Consider the following 15,282-nt stretch of genomic DNA (forward strand, 5'->3'; position numbering starts at 1 on the left):
AAAGGAGTAGGATCATCCCAGGAAAGTGGCCAAGGCCCAAAACTAGTCAAAGTAATTAAGGTCCCTTGGTGGCGTAGGAGAGAGGCTTTCCCAGGGCCGATCCTCCCCTTCTCTCTTTTTAGGGGTGGGGGTCAGGGGCACAATGCGGGAGGGCGCGCAGACTCCTCCTCCTTGGCAACATACAGGGAGGGGAGGGGAGAGGAGCGGGTAGAAATCCTGGTTTCTCCAGGGGCAGGGGAAGTGAAAGAGGAGGGGACTGAGGCAGAGAGGTTCTGTTTTCTGCAGGGGGAAGGAAGGGGAGGAGGCGGGGGGAGAGAGAGAGAGAGAGGTCCAAGCCACCTCCCTAATTCCTCCCTAATTGTTTTCTTAAACAGCCCAAAAGTCTCAGAGCGAGGTTATCATCTCTGACATCTACATTGCTGAAAATGTATTTAAAGAAAGGGTCTCTCCACATAGTCTAGTATAGTGGTTCTCAAACTTATTTGATCGTGTCCCCCTTCTTTGTGTCTGTAGTCGTTTACATCCCCACCCCACTCCTGCCACATAAGTACATATACAGCCACCCAGCTCTGAAGGCAGAGTAGGGAACGGTGGTCGCTGTCTGGGCACCCAACTCTGAAGGCAGTGCCGCCACTAGCAGCACCACAGATGTAAGGGTAGCAATCCATACCATGCCACCCTTACTTCTCCGCTGCTGCTGGCAGCGGCGCTGCCTTCAGAGTTGGGTACCCAATCAGCAGCTGCTGTTCTCTGGTCTCCCAGCTCTGAAGGCACTTGGAGAGAGAGAGAGAGCAAGAGATGGTCTGAAACCTGACTTGAGAACCTGACCTTTTCAATCCAAAACCAGACTTTTTGATACAATTTCATTTCACAAAAATGTTTGAAAGGTTTTGTTTTGATTCCAATCCAGAACAAAAACATAATATGAAACCTCGAAATCATTGCAAAATGGAATTATTGTCCTCTGGTCAACTCTACTTTTGAAAACTTTAGCTATGGCCCTCGGTACACAGTCTGGGCTTAACAATATACGCCCTGATCCTACAAATAAGCATGTGCTTTACTTTAAGCATATGACTAATCCTATTGACTTCAATAGTTTTGTATTTTAAGTACATAGTTTGTACAATAGTTATGGATTTCATGTACTTAAAATACACATGTACTTAAATCTAAGGACATGTTTAAGTGTTTTCAGAATAAAGGCCTTAATAATTTTAGATTCAGCTGTATTTTGAATACATTCTTTCAGTGTTGCGTAAGAAAAACTAAAACAGTAAAATATTAAGTACTATATTAATAGCTGTAAAATACATTTACTCATCACTCCCTTCCCCCCTTTTTAAGGGTATATTTGGCCTAATAAATGTGTTGATTTCACAGAAGAGAAATTAAATGGCAAGAATTTGTTTTTAAATGATTCCATCATTCATCAGTTGTCTCTAAAGCAAAGTAATAAGCAATGCAAGATAACTCTTAGAGAAAGTAATAAAGCAAAAAAGAGGAAAAGTTAGTATCCCATGAACAACTATTTATTGAATTGACACCTTAAAAATAAGGAATCAAATATGTTGAGATGAAACAATTTTTGGTCTGGTCTTTTTCTACATAGCATTGAATTAGAGATACTCCGTCTTTTTTCTATTGAATGGAAACAATTTTTGTTCTTTGATTTGTCTGGAGGCTAAGCCTAAGTACAGCCATCAGTGACAAATTAGTGGATATGTCATCTTTAGAAGAAAGGAATTAGCATCTAATAATGTTTCTTTTGTCAATTTTTTAATATGCCATAATGCCTTTCAATTCTTCCTTCTTCAGGAAGCTGAAATTAACTTTTTAATTGAAGGGTCCAGAGATAAAGGTGACTCTTACAGCTGCAAGTTGCTCTCATGACATATTGAGTAACATTTTCAAAGTGGCTGGAGTTCCTATTATTGGACACACAGTAAGAATCTCTGGGTAAAAAAGTATAGACATAGTGCTTGTATGTATAATGTTAGAACATAGGAAAATTGAAATACAGCTTTATAATTCTTGAAAGACACCAAGAAATAGATTTTGCTTCGTAATAACTTCCAAGAAGACATTTGAAGCCTGAACCTGCAAGGGGCTGAGTGTCCTCAATTTCTATTGATTTCAGTGGGAGGTGAGGTATTTAGCACTTCATAGAATCAAGCTGTCCATAATGTACGGTGCCATTTATATAGAATGGCTATAATATTCTTCTTGGAAAAATACAATTATTTATAATTCTGAACTAACTAATCATTCAGGCACAAGTACTGAAAAAAGATTGAAATATGGAAATAGGTAATCTCTAGAGAACAAATACAGACCTTAATATAAGAGTATTTTTAAAAAATCTATTAGACACATCTGGCCATTTCTACAGCCATGTCTGGTGACTTTGGTCATAGCAAACTACAGTAAAAGCAGAATTTGTTTTTTTAACTGAATTGCTTCAGACCATTTTCTTTGAAAACACAGCACATAATTCCCTAAGGAAGTAAAGGAAGAATATTGTTTGTCTGTGAAGGCTGAAAATTATGTTCATACTCGGTATGAATCAGGACAGCTGCTTAATTCTCATAATTCCATGCACTGAAAGTTAAAACATTAATTTTTTAAAAGTCCATATTAGATAAAGTAATATAGTACTAAATGCTTCCACAATTTAAAGGGACATATTTTGAAATTTAATCAATTAAAAATGAATTGAAAGTACTTTCAGGTGCTGCATTGATTTTTGTAGTTTTACAATCATATTTTCCTACTTTAAAAAAAAGGTTCTTCTTCACGTCGATTCCAATTAGGTGTGCGCGCGCCGCGTGCATGGTTGTCGGATACTTTTTCCCTGAGCAGCTCCCGTCGGGTCAGCCAGGGAGCCCCCTGGAGTGGCGCCCTCATAGTGCTCAATATATGACCCTGCCAACCTGACCCCCCTTTGGTTCCTTCTTACCATCCGTGGTGGCTTGGATACCACTCGTCCACAAGGTTCTCCTCAAGAATCCTCCTCAAGGTTCCTCCTCAAGGTTCTCCTCAAGAATCCTCCTCAAGGTTCCTCCTCAAGGTTCTCCTCAAGATTCTCCTCAAGATCCGCAGGGACAAGGCAGAGGTAATTCTGCTTGCTCCAGCGTGGCCGCGCCAACATTGGTATACCACACTTCTAGACATGTCAGGCAGCACCATAATTGCGCTGCCACTCCCTCCCGATCTGATTAGACAGGACCACAGCCACCTGCTTTACCCAGACCTCCAGTCCCTGCACCTCACGGCATGGAAGCATGGTTAAACGCAAGGGAGCTCCAGTGCACGGAATCGGTGAGGGAGATGCTCCTTGGTAGCAGGAAACCTTCCACCAGGGCCACCTACCTGGCCAAATGGAAACGGTTTTCATGCTGTTGTAATCTCAGTCAAGTATCTCCACTCCAGGCATCTATATTGTTCATCCTGGACTACCTCCTACACCTGAAGTGGCAAGGCCTGACCGGATCGTCTATCCAGGTGCACCCTGTGGCCATCTCAGCATTCCACCCTGGAGAGTTGGGCTGTTCAGTCTTGACCAGTCCTATGGTGGGCCGTTTCCTTAAGGGCCTGGAATGCTTATACCCTCAGTTTTGCCCACCTGTACCGACTTGGGACCTCAATCTGGTCCTAGGTAGGTGATATTGGAGCCCCATTTGAGCTGCTTGCTACATATTCCTGTCTGTATCTCTTGTGGAAGGTAGTCTTTCTGGTGGCAATCACATCGGCCAGGAGGGTATTGGAGCCAAAAGCATTAACCTCCAACCTCCCCGTACACAGTCTTCCAAAAGCACAGGTACAACTCAGGCCGCACCTAGCTTTTCTCCCCAAGGTAGTATCCCAATTCCACCTCCGCCAAGACATTTTTCTACCCATTTTCTTCCCCAAGCCTTATGCAAATGCACAGGAGCAGAAGTTTCACTCTTTAGATGTGCGCAGGGCATTAGCATTCTACACTGAGTGCACAAAGTCAAATCAGCTGTTTGTTGCGGCTGTGGACTGGATGAAGGGGCTTCTAGTGTCCTCACAGTGCATCTCTTCCTGGATTATGGATTGTATCCATTCCTGCTATGACCTTGCCAAGGTTTCAGCCCTGGCTATAATGGCCCACTCGACAAGGGCTCAGGCCTCTTCCACCGCTTTCCTGGCCCAGATCCCATCCAAGAGATCTGCAGAGCAGCGACCTGGTCCTTGGTGCATACCTTTGCTACCCACTATGCCATCACACAGCATGCTAGAGATGATGCAGCTCCCAGTAGAGCAGTGCTCCAGTCAGTGATTCCTTAACTTCGATCCCACCCCCGTGGGAGTCACCTAATTGGAATCGATATGAACAATCACTCGAAGAAGAAAAAACGGTTACTCACCTTCTTGTAACTGTTGTTCTTCGAGAGGTGTTGTTCACGTCCATTCCAATACCCACCTTTCTTCCCCTCTGTCAGAGTATCTGGCAAGAAGGAACCAAAGGGGGGTTAGGTCGGCAGGGTCATATATTGAGCGCTACAAGGGCGCCACTCGAGGGGGCTTCCTGACCGACCCGACGGGAGCTGCTAAGGGAAAAAGTTTCTGATGACCGTGCATGCAGTGCGTGCACACCTAATTGGAATGGACGTGAACAACACCTCTCGAAGAACAACAGTTACAAGCAGGTGAATAACTGTCTTTTTTTTTGCCATGTTGTTTTGTGAATAACCAAGGTAATCAACAGGGTAACTGATTGTAAAGGACAAATAATGAAGCTGATGATACAAAAATTACTGTCAAATGCATAATGTTAGCATGCTTAATAGAGAAAATATTTTTCACTGATCTTTCAGTTATATAATCTGAGCAGTTATTTGTCAAAACAAGAAGTACATATAATGGGCAGAATGTGATTTTTAAATTGACAGTATCTCTTTAAAGGAGGTTATTGGCAACAACTAATTTCACACTAATATAAAATAGGAGTAATTGAACTGAAGTCAACAAAGTTATACTGGTGAAAAACTGGTGTATATGTAATCACAATGTATCTCAATATATTCAGTAGAGAATTCCAAGTAACAGAACCTTATTGCTGGAAGAAGAGATCTGACTGAAATTACAAAATAGTCATTAATCGTTAAGAATTGCCCTACATGAAGTTCAAGATTGTTATAAGATAAACATACGCAAAATGATTTTTATAAATGACTTTATCATCAATATGTCACTTTCCACATACAAGGCATTTCTAGATAATTTGTGCCCAATAAATTAGCCACTTACATTGTAGGATCTTTACATTCGTATTATAATTTTGCCTATCTTCAAACATTTTGGTTTGCCATTACAAACAGTAATTTTACAATTGTGTTTTATTTGCAGCATCTGGCGAGGCCCAAATATAAACTGCACAGACAGTTCGGGTTACACTGCTTTACACCATGCAGCTTTAAATGGACACAAGTAAGTGCCATGTGCCCAATATTTACGGCCATATTTCTCTGGGTAAATTTATAGCATGTAGCATAACACTGACTTCTTCTTTGAGTATTGTCCCTATGGGTTCCATTTCAGGTGTTCATGTACCCCATGTGACTTTGATCAGAGAATTTTGGTAGCAGTCCCCAGTGTTCCCTCTAATTTTTCCCATGTGTGGAATGAATTTTGTTATGTGCACCAATATGGAGGTGATGTGTGGGGGGGCAGAGGGGGAGGGAGAGGGCTCCGGCTCGGGGTGTGGGCTCTGGGGTGAGGCCGTGGATGAGGTACTCAGGACTAGGGCAGAGAGTTGGGGGGTGGGGCGGGTTGCGGGCTCTGGGGTGGGGCCAGGGATGAGGGGTTCAGGGGTGGGGCAAAGGGTTGGGGTGTGGCGGGGGTGAGGGCTCCAGCTGGAGGTGCAGGCTCTGGGGTGGAACTGGAGAATAGGGTTTTGGAGTGCACTGGGGCTCTCCGGGGCTATGGTGGGGAGAAAGGACTCCCCTTAGCTCTCTGTTCCCACAGCAGCACCTGGGCTCGGGGGGAGAAGCACCTCTCCCCCAGCTGCAGCAGGTCCAGGCTTAGCTGAGTTGGGGCCAAGGTAGGGGCGCCTGTCCCCCAGCCGCAGCAGGTTTGGGGCTGAGCTGAGTCAGGGCTGGGGGAAGGGGTAGGGCGCCGTGGCAGTTCTGGGGCTTGGGGGGAGGCATCTCTCCCCACCGCAGCCCTGAGCACCTGCGTGATGCTTAATAAGTAGCTGCTCAGCCGTGCAGCTTAGAGGGAACTTAGGCAGTGCCCATTTGGTCTGCACCTGTACCCTAGCTAGCCTCATGCCCCATATCAAGTATATATAAGGCAGTGTCAGACGAACTGCCCTCAGTTCCTTCTCAATAGCTTCAGCCTCAGATGGAGCAACTTTCATTGTGCACTTCTTTACAAGTTTGCTTTTAGAGCTAGTTTTTTCCTATAATTTAGTAATTATATATTAGCCTCCTTAGTTTTATTTTTTGTTACTGTTTGCGGGGATTTTTTCCAAGATAACTTCCATCTCCCTCCCATGCCTCCCCTTGTTTGAAGTCACCCCCTCTAACTTGCTGAGGGGTTTCTCCTTCTTCTTTTGAAGGAAATTATTTTCCTTGCTTGGGTTATGCCTGGATCCCAAGGTTTTAAGAATTGCCTAAGTTACCAGGAGTGGGTATTACACCACCAAACAGGGACCTTCAAAGATCCAGTGTGGTTAATGGAAACTTTCTTGAGGCTGAAGGGTTGCTAGTGGCAGAATTCCACAGGGCCTTGACATCACACAGGTCGGACCCGAGAGAGACCTGGGAGGGCAACGTCAAGTCAGTAACATATACTCTAAGGGATCCACCCCCAGGGAAGTCCTCCAAGATGGTTAGACTGACCACTAGACCATGGGAAATCCAGGGGGCAAGTTGGTTGGGCTCGGACATGAGACCACCAGTAAAACAACCAGTTATTTCAAGCAACTGAAATAGGACCTGCAGAACGGGGGGCTGGCCACTACTCCATGGCCGAGTTCACCCCAAGTTAGGAAAGATTCTGTCAGTGCCAGCCCAGTAACTTGCTAATCCTGGGGGCAGGCAGAGTACATCAAGAGAGATGCCATCTTATGGAATGTGAATACATCCAGGACTGGACTGCAGAAACCCACCTATTGAAAAGGATTCTCCCCAAGTTGATGGTGCCAGTGATGGTCCAGAGGAAGGGAGTTCAAGGACTCTTGGACTCCACCTGTAGTCAGACAGTGGTCAGTGCACCAAGCCTCCTTAGTATGGGATGATGGTACTCATAAAGGTTTGATTCATCTATAGTGTATACATGGCAATGTGAAAGCTTACCGCAACCAATGTTTACAACTGACCGCGGGGACACATACCAAGGTTATAATCGTAGCTCTGGCTGAGAAATTGGCCTACCCTATAATCATAGGCTGGGATTGGGCATTTTTGGCAAGTCATTAACAAACAGGCCCACCGAGTGAACAGGGGTCCAGATTGGTCATTGCAGAACGAACCCCAAAGCCTGGTAAACCTTGGAAAGTTGGAAGACCCTAAGGAGGGCACATCACAAGCAACAAGGTCATAAACCCTGTAGGGAAGTAAGAAAGGAAGAGGTAATCAACTTTCAGGGTAGGAGGTTTGTGGAGGAACAGAGGAGTGATCCTATACTTAGAGAAAAGGAGGCATTAGCGATTAAGTGGGCCATGGATTCCCTCAGGTATTTCCTGCTAGGCAGTCCCTTCTCCTTGATCATTGATCATGTTCCTCTATGCTGGCTCCATACTATGAAAGATCTGAACCTGCATATAATGTGGTGGTGTCTCATGCTACAGTCCAACGGCATCAGGGTGAAACACCAGGTGAGACAGGACCACATTAGAGTCAATTTTGTTTCTGCGGGAAATAGTAGACGGAGGTGACCTGCCTCAAGATTGTCCTTACAACTTGAGGAATGGGATAGGTGAGCTGGCATGCCTTCACCTATTGAGGAGGAAGCTAACAAGTTCTTCAAAGAAGGAAGCCAATGAGCTCTTCTGGGTCCAGGCAGCACTAACCAGGCACACCTGCAGGGCTTACTTGGCCTTAAAAAAAGGAAAACCTGTTACAGAAAGGGGTGACAACTAGGGGAAGACTCAGAGACTGCTGGTTCTTCTTTCAGTGATTGCTCATGTCCATTCCATTGTAGGTGTGTGTGCTCATCACATGCACTGGCGCTGGAAGTTTTTTCCCTCAGTGGTATCTGTAGCTACCAAAAGGAGGAGGGGTGTTTCAGGATGGACTCTAACCCTGATCAGGACAATAAAAAGCCTGCCAACAAGCTGGGCCCCAAAAGGTGAATGAGAAACTGCCCAAGAGACTGATCACTCTTTTTTTTCCTTTTTCCTTTCTTTACTTTGATCGCCTCATCCTTGGGGAAGGGGGAAAGACCTTTATTTTGTCTAGCTTTACTCTTGTATACCCCAAGCAAGGGAATGACTCTGTGAGTGTCAGAGAAGGGAAGCAATCCAAACTGTAGTCTGGTGGGAACTCAAGGGGTCTCCACCGATCACAGCTCTGCTCACAGGACTCACTCGGCTACAGCCTGTAGACTTGTTACAAGTATGGGGAGCTGTAGTGAGTGCCCACAAGTGGTAGCTGGCCAGGAAAAGAATGTCAGGCAGCACTGGAGGAACAGACACAAGGGGCTTTTGCCAAAGGCCCAATGATGGGTCTCGGTGGGTGACTCCATTTTGTTTCTTTGCTCCAGACGCGAGTTTGGTTGGAGAAGAAATTTGGGCTGGACCCCCACAGGTACTATGCATTGTGTGTATCATGTGAAAAAGTTCTGGGGGTGCTCCTGCCCTTATCTGGGGTCTTCCAGAATTAGACCTCTTTGCCACTGCCTCAGTAGGAAGTGTTGGAAATTTTGTTCAAGAGGGGGCTTGGGTCATCACCCAAAGGGCTAGTCTGTACTAGAAGCACTCCATCGGTGTAGCTGCACTACTTTCATGTGTCTGGTGAAGACACTCTATGCTGACAGGAGAGAGCTCTCCTTTGGTATAATTACTCCACCTTCACTAGACGCAGAAGCTATGTTGTCAGGAGAGCCTCTCCCACCGACATAGCAAAGATGTGCACAGTGCTTAGGTTGCTGTAACTTGTGTCTCTCAGTGGGGTGGCTTTTTCACACCTCTGAGCTACGTAAGTTATATTGATTAAGTGGTAGTGTAGACATGGCCAGACTCTGTTAGAGTTCATTTAGAGGTAATTACAGCTTTCCATTCTGTGGTCAAAGGACTCTCAATCTTTGCTCACCCTACCACTTCTTGGTTTACCAAACCTTCATCAAACCTTTTACTACATCTTAGACAACTGACCCTGACATGGGATTTAAGCTTGTTCCTCAGTGCCCTGATGAGACTTCCTTTTGAACCAGTGGATCCCTTCTACACCTCTATAAGAAAACTGCATTCGTAGTGGCTATTATATCTGGTAGGAGAATTAGGAGCTTTAATGACTGACCCTCTCTACACCACCTATTGTAAAGAAAACACCCTCCCTTTTTACCTAAGGTCACTACATAGTTCCACATTAACCAGGTCACTCAGCTGTTGGTTTTCTACCTCAAACCTCACCAAACTAAAGATGAAGCTTCTCTTCATATCCTAAATATCAAAAGAGCATTAGCCCTTTATTTGGAAAGGACTAAACTCTTTCGGGCCTCCCTCAGATTGTTTGTTTGTCTCTTTCACACATAGAGTTAGTGGAGCTCCTGTCTTGACCAGAGACTTTCTAAGTGGTTCTCTCAATATATCCTCTCTTGTTGCAAAGCCACTAATATCCAATCCCCTCCTTGGGTATCAGCCCAAACCACTAGATCACAGTCTACCTCTACAACCCTATCAAAGAATATTTCAATTGCAGAAATATGCAAAGCTGCAACATAGGCTTTGGTTCACACCTTTTCTAAATATTATGTTCTAGTTCACACCAGGGCATTTGTTGCCTGTGGTTCTGCAGTTTCCAGATAGTCTTAGATCTGTCTCCGAAGCCCCTACCTCCTAGAGGGTCTGTTTGGGAGTCATCTGAAGTGGAGCACCAGTAGGGGCAATACTTTAAGAAGAGATTACTTACCTGGTACAGTAACTGGAATTCTCTGAGTTTGTCCCTATGGATGCTCCACCACCTACCCTCCTTTCCCTCTGCTTCACTGTCTTTGCCTTGTGGACTTCGCAGGAAAGAAATAACTGAGGACAGTTTGTCCGATACTGCCCTATATATCTTTAGTATGGGGTACAAATATAGCAAGGGCACATGTGCAGACTGAATAGACACTCTACCAAAAGTCTCAAATCAAAGGCACATGTGCACCTAAATGGAACACTTATTCTCAAAGAACTCCAGTTAATGTCCAAGGTAAGTAACCTCTCAGTCTTAACATGGGTGAAAACAGTCTAATAAATTGACTTAACAAAAATATTTGCATTAAACTCCTTTCCCAAGTGGCATATTTACAGAAGAATTTCTGAGACTATATGATTGGCATGGAAGAGACAGTATCATGCTCAAACAATTAGAACAGGAAAATGAGAGTCAGAATCAGAGTTCTGGATTCTGTTTTGATTGTTCCACTGTCTCTTGTTTGACTTTGAGCAAATCTCTTAGCCCCTCTGCCTTGATTACCCCATTTTTAAATTGGGGCTATTAATACTGTCATGTCTTTTCATGGTTTGAAGAAGAGTTGGACATCAAGACTGGAGATAAGGACCTGATTCAAAGCCTATTGAAATTAATGAAAGACTTGCACTGACTTCAGTGGGCTTTGGATCAGACCTAAATAAAACAACATAGACCCAGAATAATTGTATTCCTAAATCTATTTTATTCACAAATAGTTACACTCTTGGCTGCAGAAAGGTGAATTAAGATAGAAAAGACGGTATTTATTATGTGTGATTAATTGTGTTACACAAACCTGCCATTTCTCTAATATTACTGTAGACTATATTCATCTTACAGCCCATAAGTGCTAATTTTATTTATAAATTTACAGACACAAGAGAAAATAATGCTAAGGTCAGCATTTTGAATCCTCCAAGCTTCACTCCTGGAGCTAGATCCAGAATAGTCAATTACTGTCATTTATCTCCCTGGAATTAGCCCAAAGTAATTAATGTAGTCCACTAAACTCTGTCTTTTTGAAAAAACAGAAACATCATGGGCCTTTTCTTATGATTTATTCCTTGTGCAACTGTGTATTCCCAGTTGTCAGAAGACTAAGGCTTAGCTTGCAAAAACTGCCCAGTTTTTTTAGTTTAGCTGTGAATATTTCAGAAAATATGGGAGTATTGAACACAAACCACCGCTTTGCTACTTTAAAAAGTGAAAATCTGAGCAGAAGCATAAATGTTTCTATGATATCCAGAACCAGCCATAGACTTCAGGCTAATCATAATAACATATTAGCATTCTCGAACATAAGGAGGATATGATGCCTCTTTAGGTCTGTTTACATTATCTATTTAGTTAATGTTTTCATATATTACACTATTTTTTCTTTAAGAGATTAGGATATTACTTTCAAACACACTCATTGTTAGCCTAATTCTGCTTCCATTGAAGTCAAAGGCAGGTTTAGATAGGATTTTTAAAAAATAGGATTACAGCAAAAATGGCTAGAATTTGAAACTTGAAAGTTGGTATGGACATAAGGCACAATCCTATGGGGTATAAGTACCTCCTGATGGTTGCAGAGCATCCTCAACTCTGACTGACTTAAAAATCAATTCTAAGCATGCTTATTATAATTTGGTAAGAGTTAGGAACACCTAATGAAGCCTCAGTCTCCCCATCACCACTCTGAGAGATCACAGTGCACATTTATCCTGCCCATTTTGACAGGCAAGAGGACAGCTGCTTCCTTGAGTAAAGGGATGAGCAAAGCAGGTGCATCTGCTGGGAAAATGTATATGAGGGAATTTGTAAATATCACACTGGTAAACACAGGTTTTAAAATTATTCAAAAACAATGTCTGTCTTATCATCGGGGACAGAAAACAAAACAAGAGTGCAATTTTTCTGAAGATCCTGTGATTGGGTATTTGCATATTTGTTACATTCAATAGTATTTACCAAATATCCAGCTTTTACTATTCTTTTTAAAAAAGGAAATATCTCTCTGTGTTGTAACAAAAGAGCTGTCAAAATGTAAACCTGTTAAAAACACTCTCCAGCCAAACAAAAAACAACCACCTGCAAGTGTGGAAATTAACTCTGCCCCCTTCCCATTCACCTCAATAAATTTGTTTGTGAAATTCACATGTAAATGAAAACAATTTACAGTAAAATTAACCACAGATGATGTCTTTTTTCCCTTTTAATTTTAAATAGCAAAAGAAATGAAATGACAAAAGGTACATTAAAATGTTAGGGTTGCAAATTAAAATCACAAATAGTCAGAAAATTAAAAAATAGCATTTTCTATAGCAACATTAATTGGCTGTATTGCAGATATATTGCGTTGTCTGTTCCTGCCATTTTCTCCTTAAGCTTGTATGTTATAATAAATATATTACTATTTACTATAAAATATACAGGATGCACAGTGGAGCCCAATCAACATTGTTACTGGAGTCATAATTTTGACATTTTCTGATTGTTTGTGATTTTAAACATGAACCTTTAACATTGCTTTAATGTGGTTATTCACATTTATATAGAACATTTCTCTTAAACTCCTTTAAAGCTATTTTTTAGCTTTAGTCCATGACCTCTGATTCTTGTGTCCTATCAAAACAGCTTTTATCCTATCAGTTTCATGGCATCACAGTACATACTCTTCAAATGAGCTGTTAAAAAGACATCCATTCTTTACATTTTTGATAGATGTCTGTAGTAAGTTAAGGTTACCTTGGCACTCTTTGAAAGAGTAGAAGATAACAAACAACCTTGAACATCAAAGACTATTTTAGTAAAAGAAGAAATGTTGGCCAGGACATAGAGGTTATTTACCACCGAATGAATAATGTGCTATGTTTGACCTCATAATCACTGCCCTCTCCGTAGTAAACTCAGTGCTTTGTGAAGTGCTGTGGGGTACCTAGAAAGAAAAACGCCTTAAAATCAAATTCAGAACTATTCTAATTATACTTTTTTACCAGCTGATTCTATCACTTCTATCATTGTTCTATTCTGTACCTTTTATATCTCACCAATGATCTTTTTTTACTGCCAGTGTTCATCATTGTGTACTGCAGCCTACTAGTAGTCTAATATGTTATAATACGTTCCTTTAAGATGTCATTTATGGACATCCAATATTTCTATTGTATGTCCTTATATTCTATTTGTTCTTGGTTATGTTTGTTCTCACTCCCAGGTCTTTTTATTGCTTAGTGTTCAGTTAAAAGTATACTCTTTAGGCAACTTTAACCCCCCTAGACTTCATTAATTTGTATCTGCCCAAACTGCAACTTCTGAGCTACCATGCTCATAAACACTCTAGCTTTCCTTGAATTTTGATTTCATTGTTCTACATCATTTGCTGATTCATCTGATTTGGAGAAAACAAAAGTATAAAATACGTATTTATTTACTACTCCGTCTTAGTTGTATTTTGATCAAAATATTTTGTTTATAGAATAAATATTGGATCTAATCCCAATTGCTGCAGTACTCCATTCATTATCTTCTATGTTTTTTAACTTTTTACTAGTACAGTATGCTACCCTTTAAACAACATATTATATTTTCTCAATCAAATGGCTCTCATCCTGAAGCAAACTCCTGAGTTAACTATGCCCATCAGCCACTTGAGGCAGTTCAAGGCACATTTTTGTTTAATGTAAAAGTGTTGGCTGCGGAAGAGCCCACATCATGTCAAACCTGTCAGTCACTTGCTTCCACCAGGAAGTAGTTGAACTTATTTCTTGGGTCCACCCCTTTTGGAGCAAAGAAGTAGTGAGGCTAACCTTGCTGCCTGTGGCCTTTTTTCACAGTTTGACCTACTCAGTGGTAGGTAAAGCCCAGCATAAGATGTCACTCAAGTCCCAAGTGCAATGGTCCATTGAACTGCACAGCCTTTATTTGGCCTCCTTGTGCCAGATTTGTCATGTCTTCTTCTGAAGGCAGCAGTGCTCTTTCAGTGGCAAGATATGAGTGCGTCTCAGTCATTGGTAGGCTTTTTCCCTCCTTTGTCCAGTCTCTCTGACAGTATGCCATTGTTCTTAATGCAATGTTTGGGACAGATTTAGGGACCACAGCTATTTCCTCAGGGTTTACATTTGTCTGTATTTTTAGTCAAGGCCTAAGTTCTTAAGGTATTAAATAATGTTTTTTGCAGTCTGCTTTGAAAGTACTCCTAAGGTTTTTGGTACCTGCCAGTGCTTAAAGAGCCACTGTTTGCTTGCCAAGAACTGCCTCTACTAGCTGATGGGTTTAGTTAACTTATTAATTATTCAGGGCTGTAAGAAGATCATTCCATGAGAAGACAAATTTACAGGTAGGACACAACTGATTTATTTTTTAGCATACTTGCTAACTGTAGCTCATACCTTACTATCATTTTTTAAGCAGAACTCCCTGTTGAAATCAATATGGAATTTTGTTTAAAAATCAGTGGCTTAATATAGCCCCTTCTATTTAATCTCTTATTATAAAGTATGGTAAATCCCTACAAATTACAATTTAAAAATGGGTTTCAGAGTAGCATCCGTGTTAGTCTGTAGCCACAAAAGTGCCACAAGTACTCCTTTTCTTTTTAATTTAAAAATGCTACCAGGAACCAGAGTAGCAGCCGTGTTAGTCTGTATCCGCAAAAAGAATGGGAGTACTTGTGGCACCTTAGAGACTAGCAAATTTATTAGAGCAAAAGCTTGTGCTCTAATAAATTTGTTAGTCTCTAAGGTGCCACAAGTACTCCTGTTCTTTTAAGAGGAACCAGATATAGGTGAAAAAATAATAAAGTTGTTTTGTTCCTCATTGATCTTGGGAGATGGAGAGTAAGAAGCCAAAAATGAAAACAGGATTTGCATTGAGATTAGTAAACACCTAAGTGTGGTATCATTAGATGATCTCTTGCTATGAGACTCTGTGGAGGCAATGTCATGAAGAAGAAAAAGGGGTTACTTACCAACCATAACGCTTGTACTCTACATAAACTGCTTTCCACACTGACCCTCCTTCTTCCGCTGTGCTTCAGAGCTCAACTCATAGCAATACTTCTGAAGGGGAAGAGGAACTAGGGAGTGGGATTCTTATAGCTTCATTCTGTGGAATGTAAGTCTGAAGGGACATGCATGTGCTCTCTTACTGCCAG

At 41.9% G+C, this 15,282-nt stretch overlaps 1 protein-coding gene across 6 annotated transcripts in view; it reads left to right on the forward strand.

Annotated features, from left to right (window-relative positions):
• Nucleotides 1–15,282, forward strand: part of ANKS1B (ankyrin repeat and sterile alpha motif domain containing 1B) — a 754,695-nt gene that overhangs the window by 103,982 nt on the left and 635,431 nt on the right. For all 6 annotated transcript variants that reach the window (XM_077807668.1, XM_077807665.1, XM_077807666.1 and 3 more), the window contains exon 2: nucleotides 5,374–5,454. In XM_077807668.1, coding sequence (XP_077663794.1) covers nucleotides 5,374–5,454 — 81 coding nt within the window. The remainder of the gene's footprint in view (nucleotides 1–5,373; nucleotides 5,455–15,282) is intronic.

Source organism: Eretmochelys imbricata, chromosome 1, assembly GCF_965152235.1.
Source record: "Eretmochelys imbricata isolate rEreImb1 chromosome 1, rEreImb1.hap1, whole genome shotgun sequence".
Lineage (NCBI taxonomy): Eukaryota > Metazoa > Chordata > Testudines > Cheloniidae > Eretmochelys > Eretmochelys imbricata.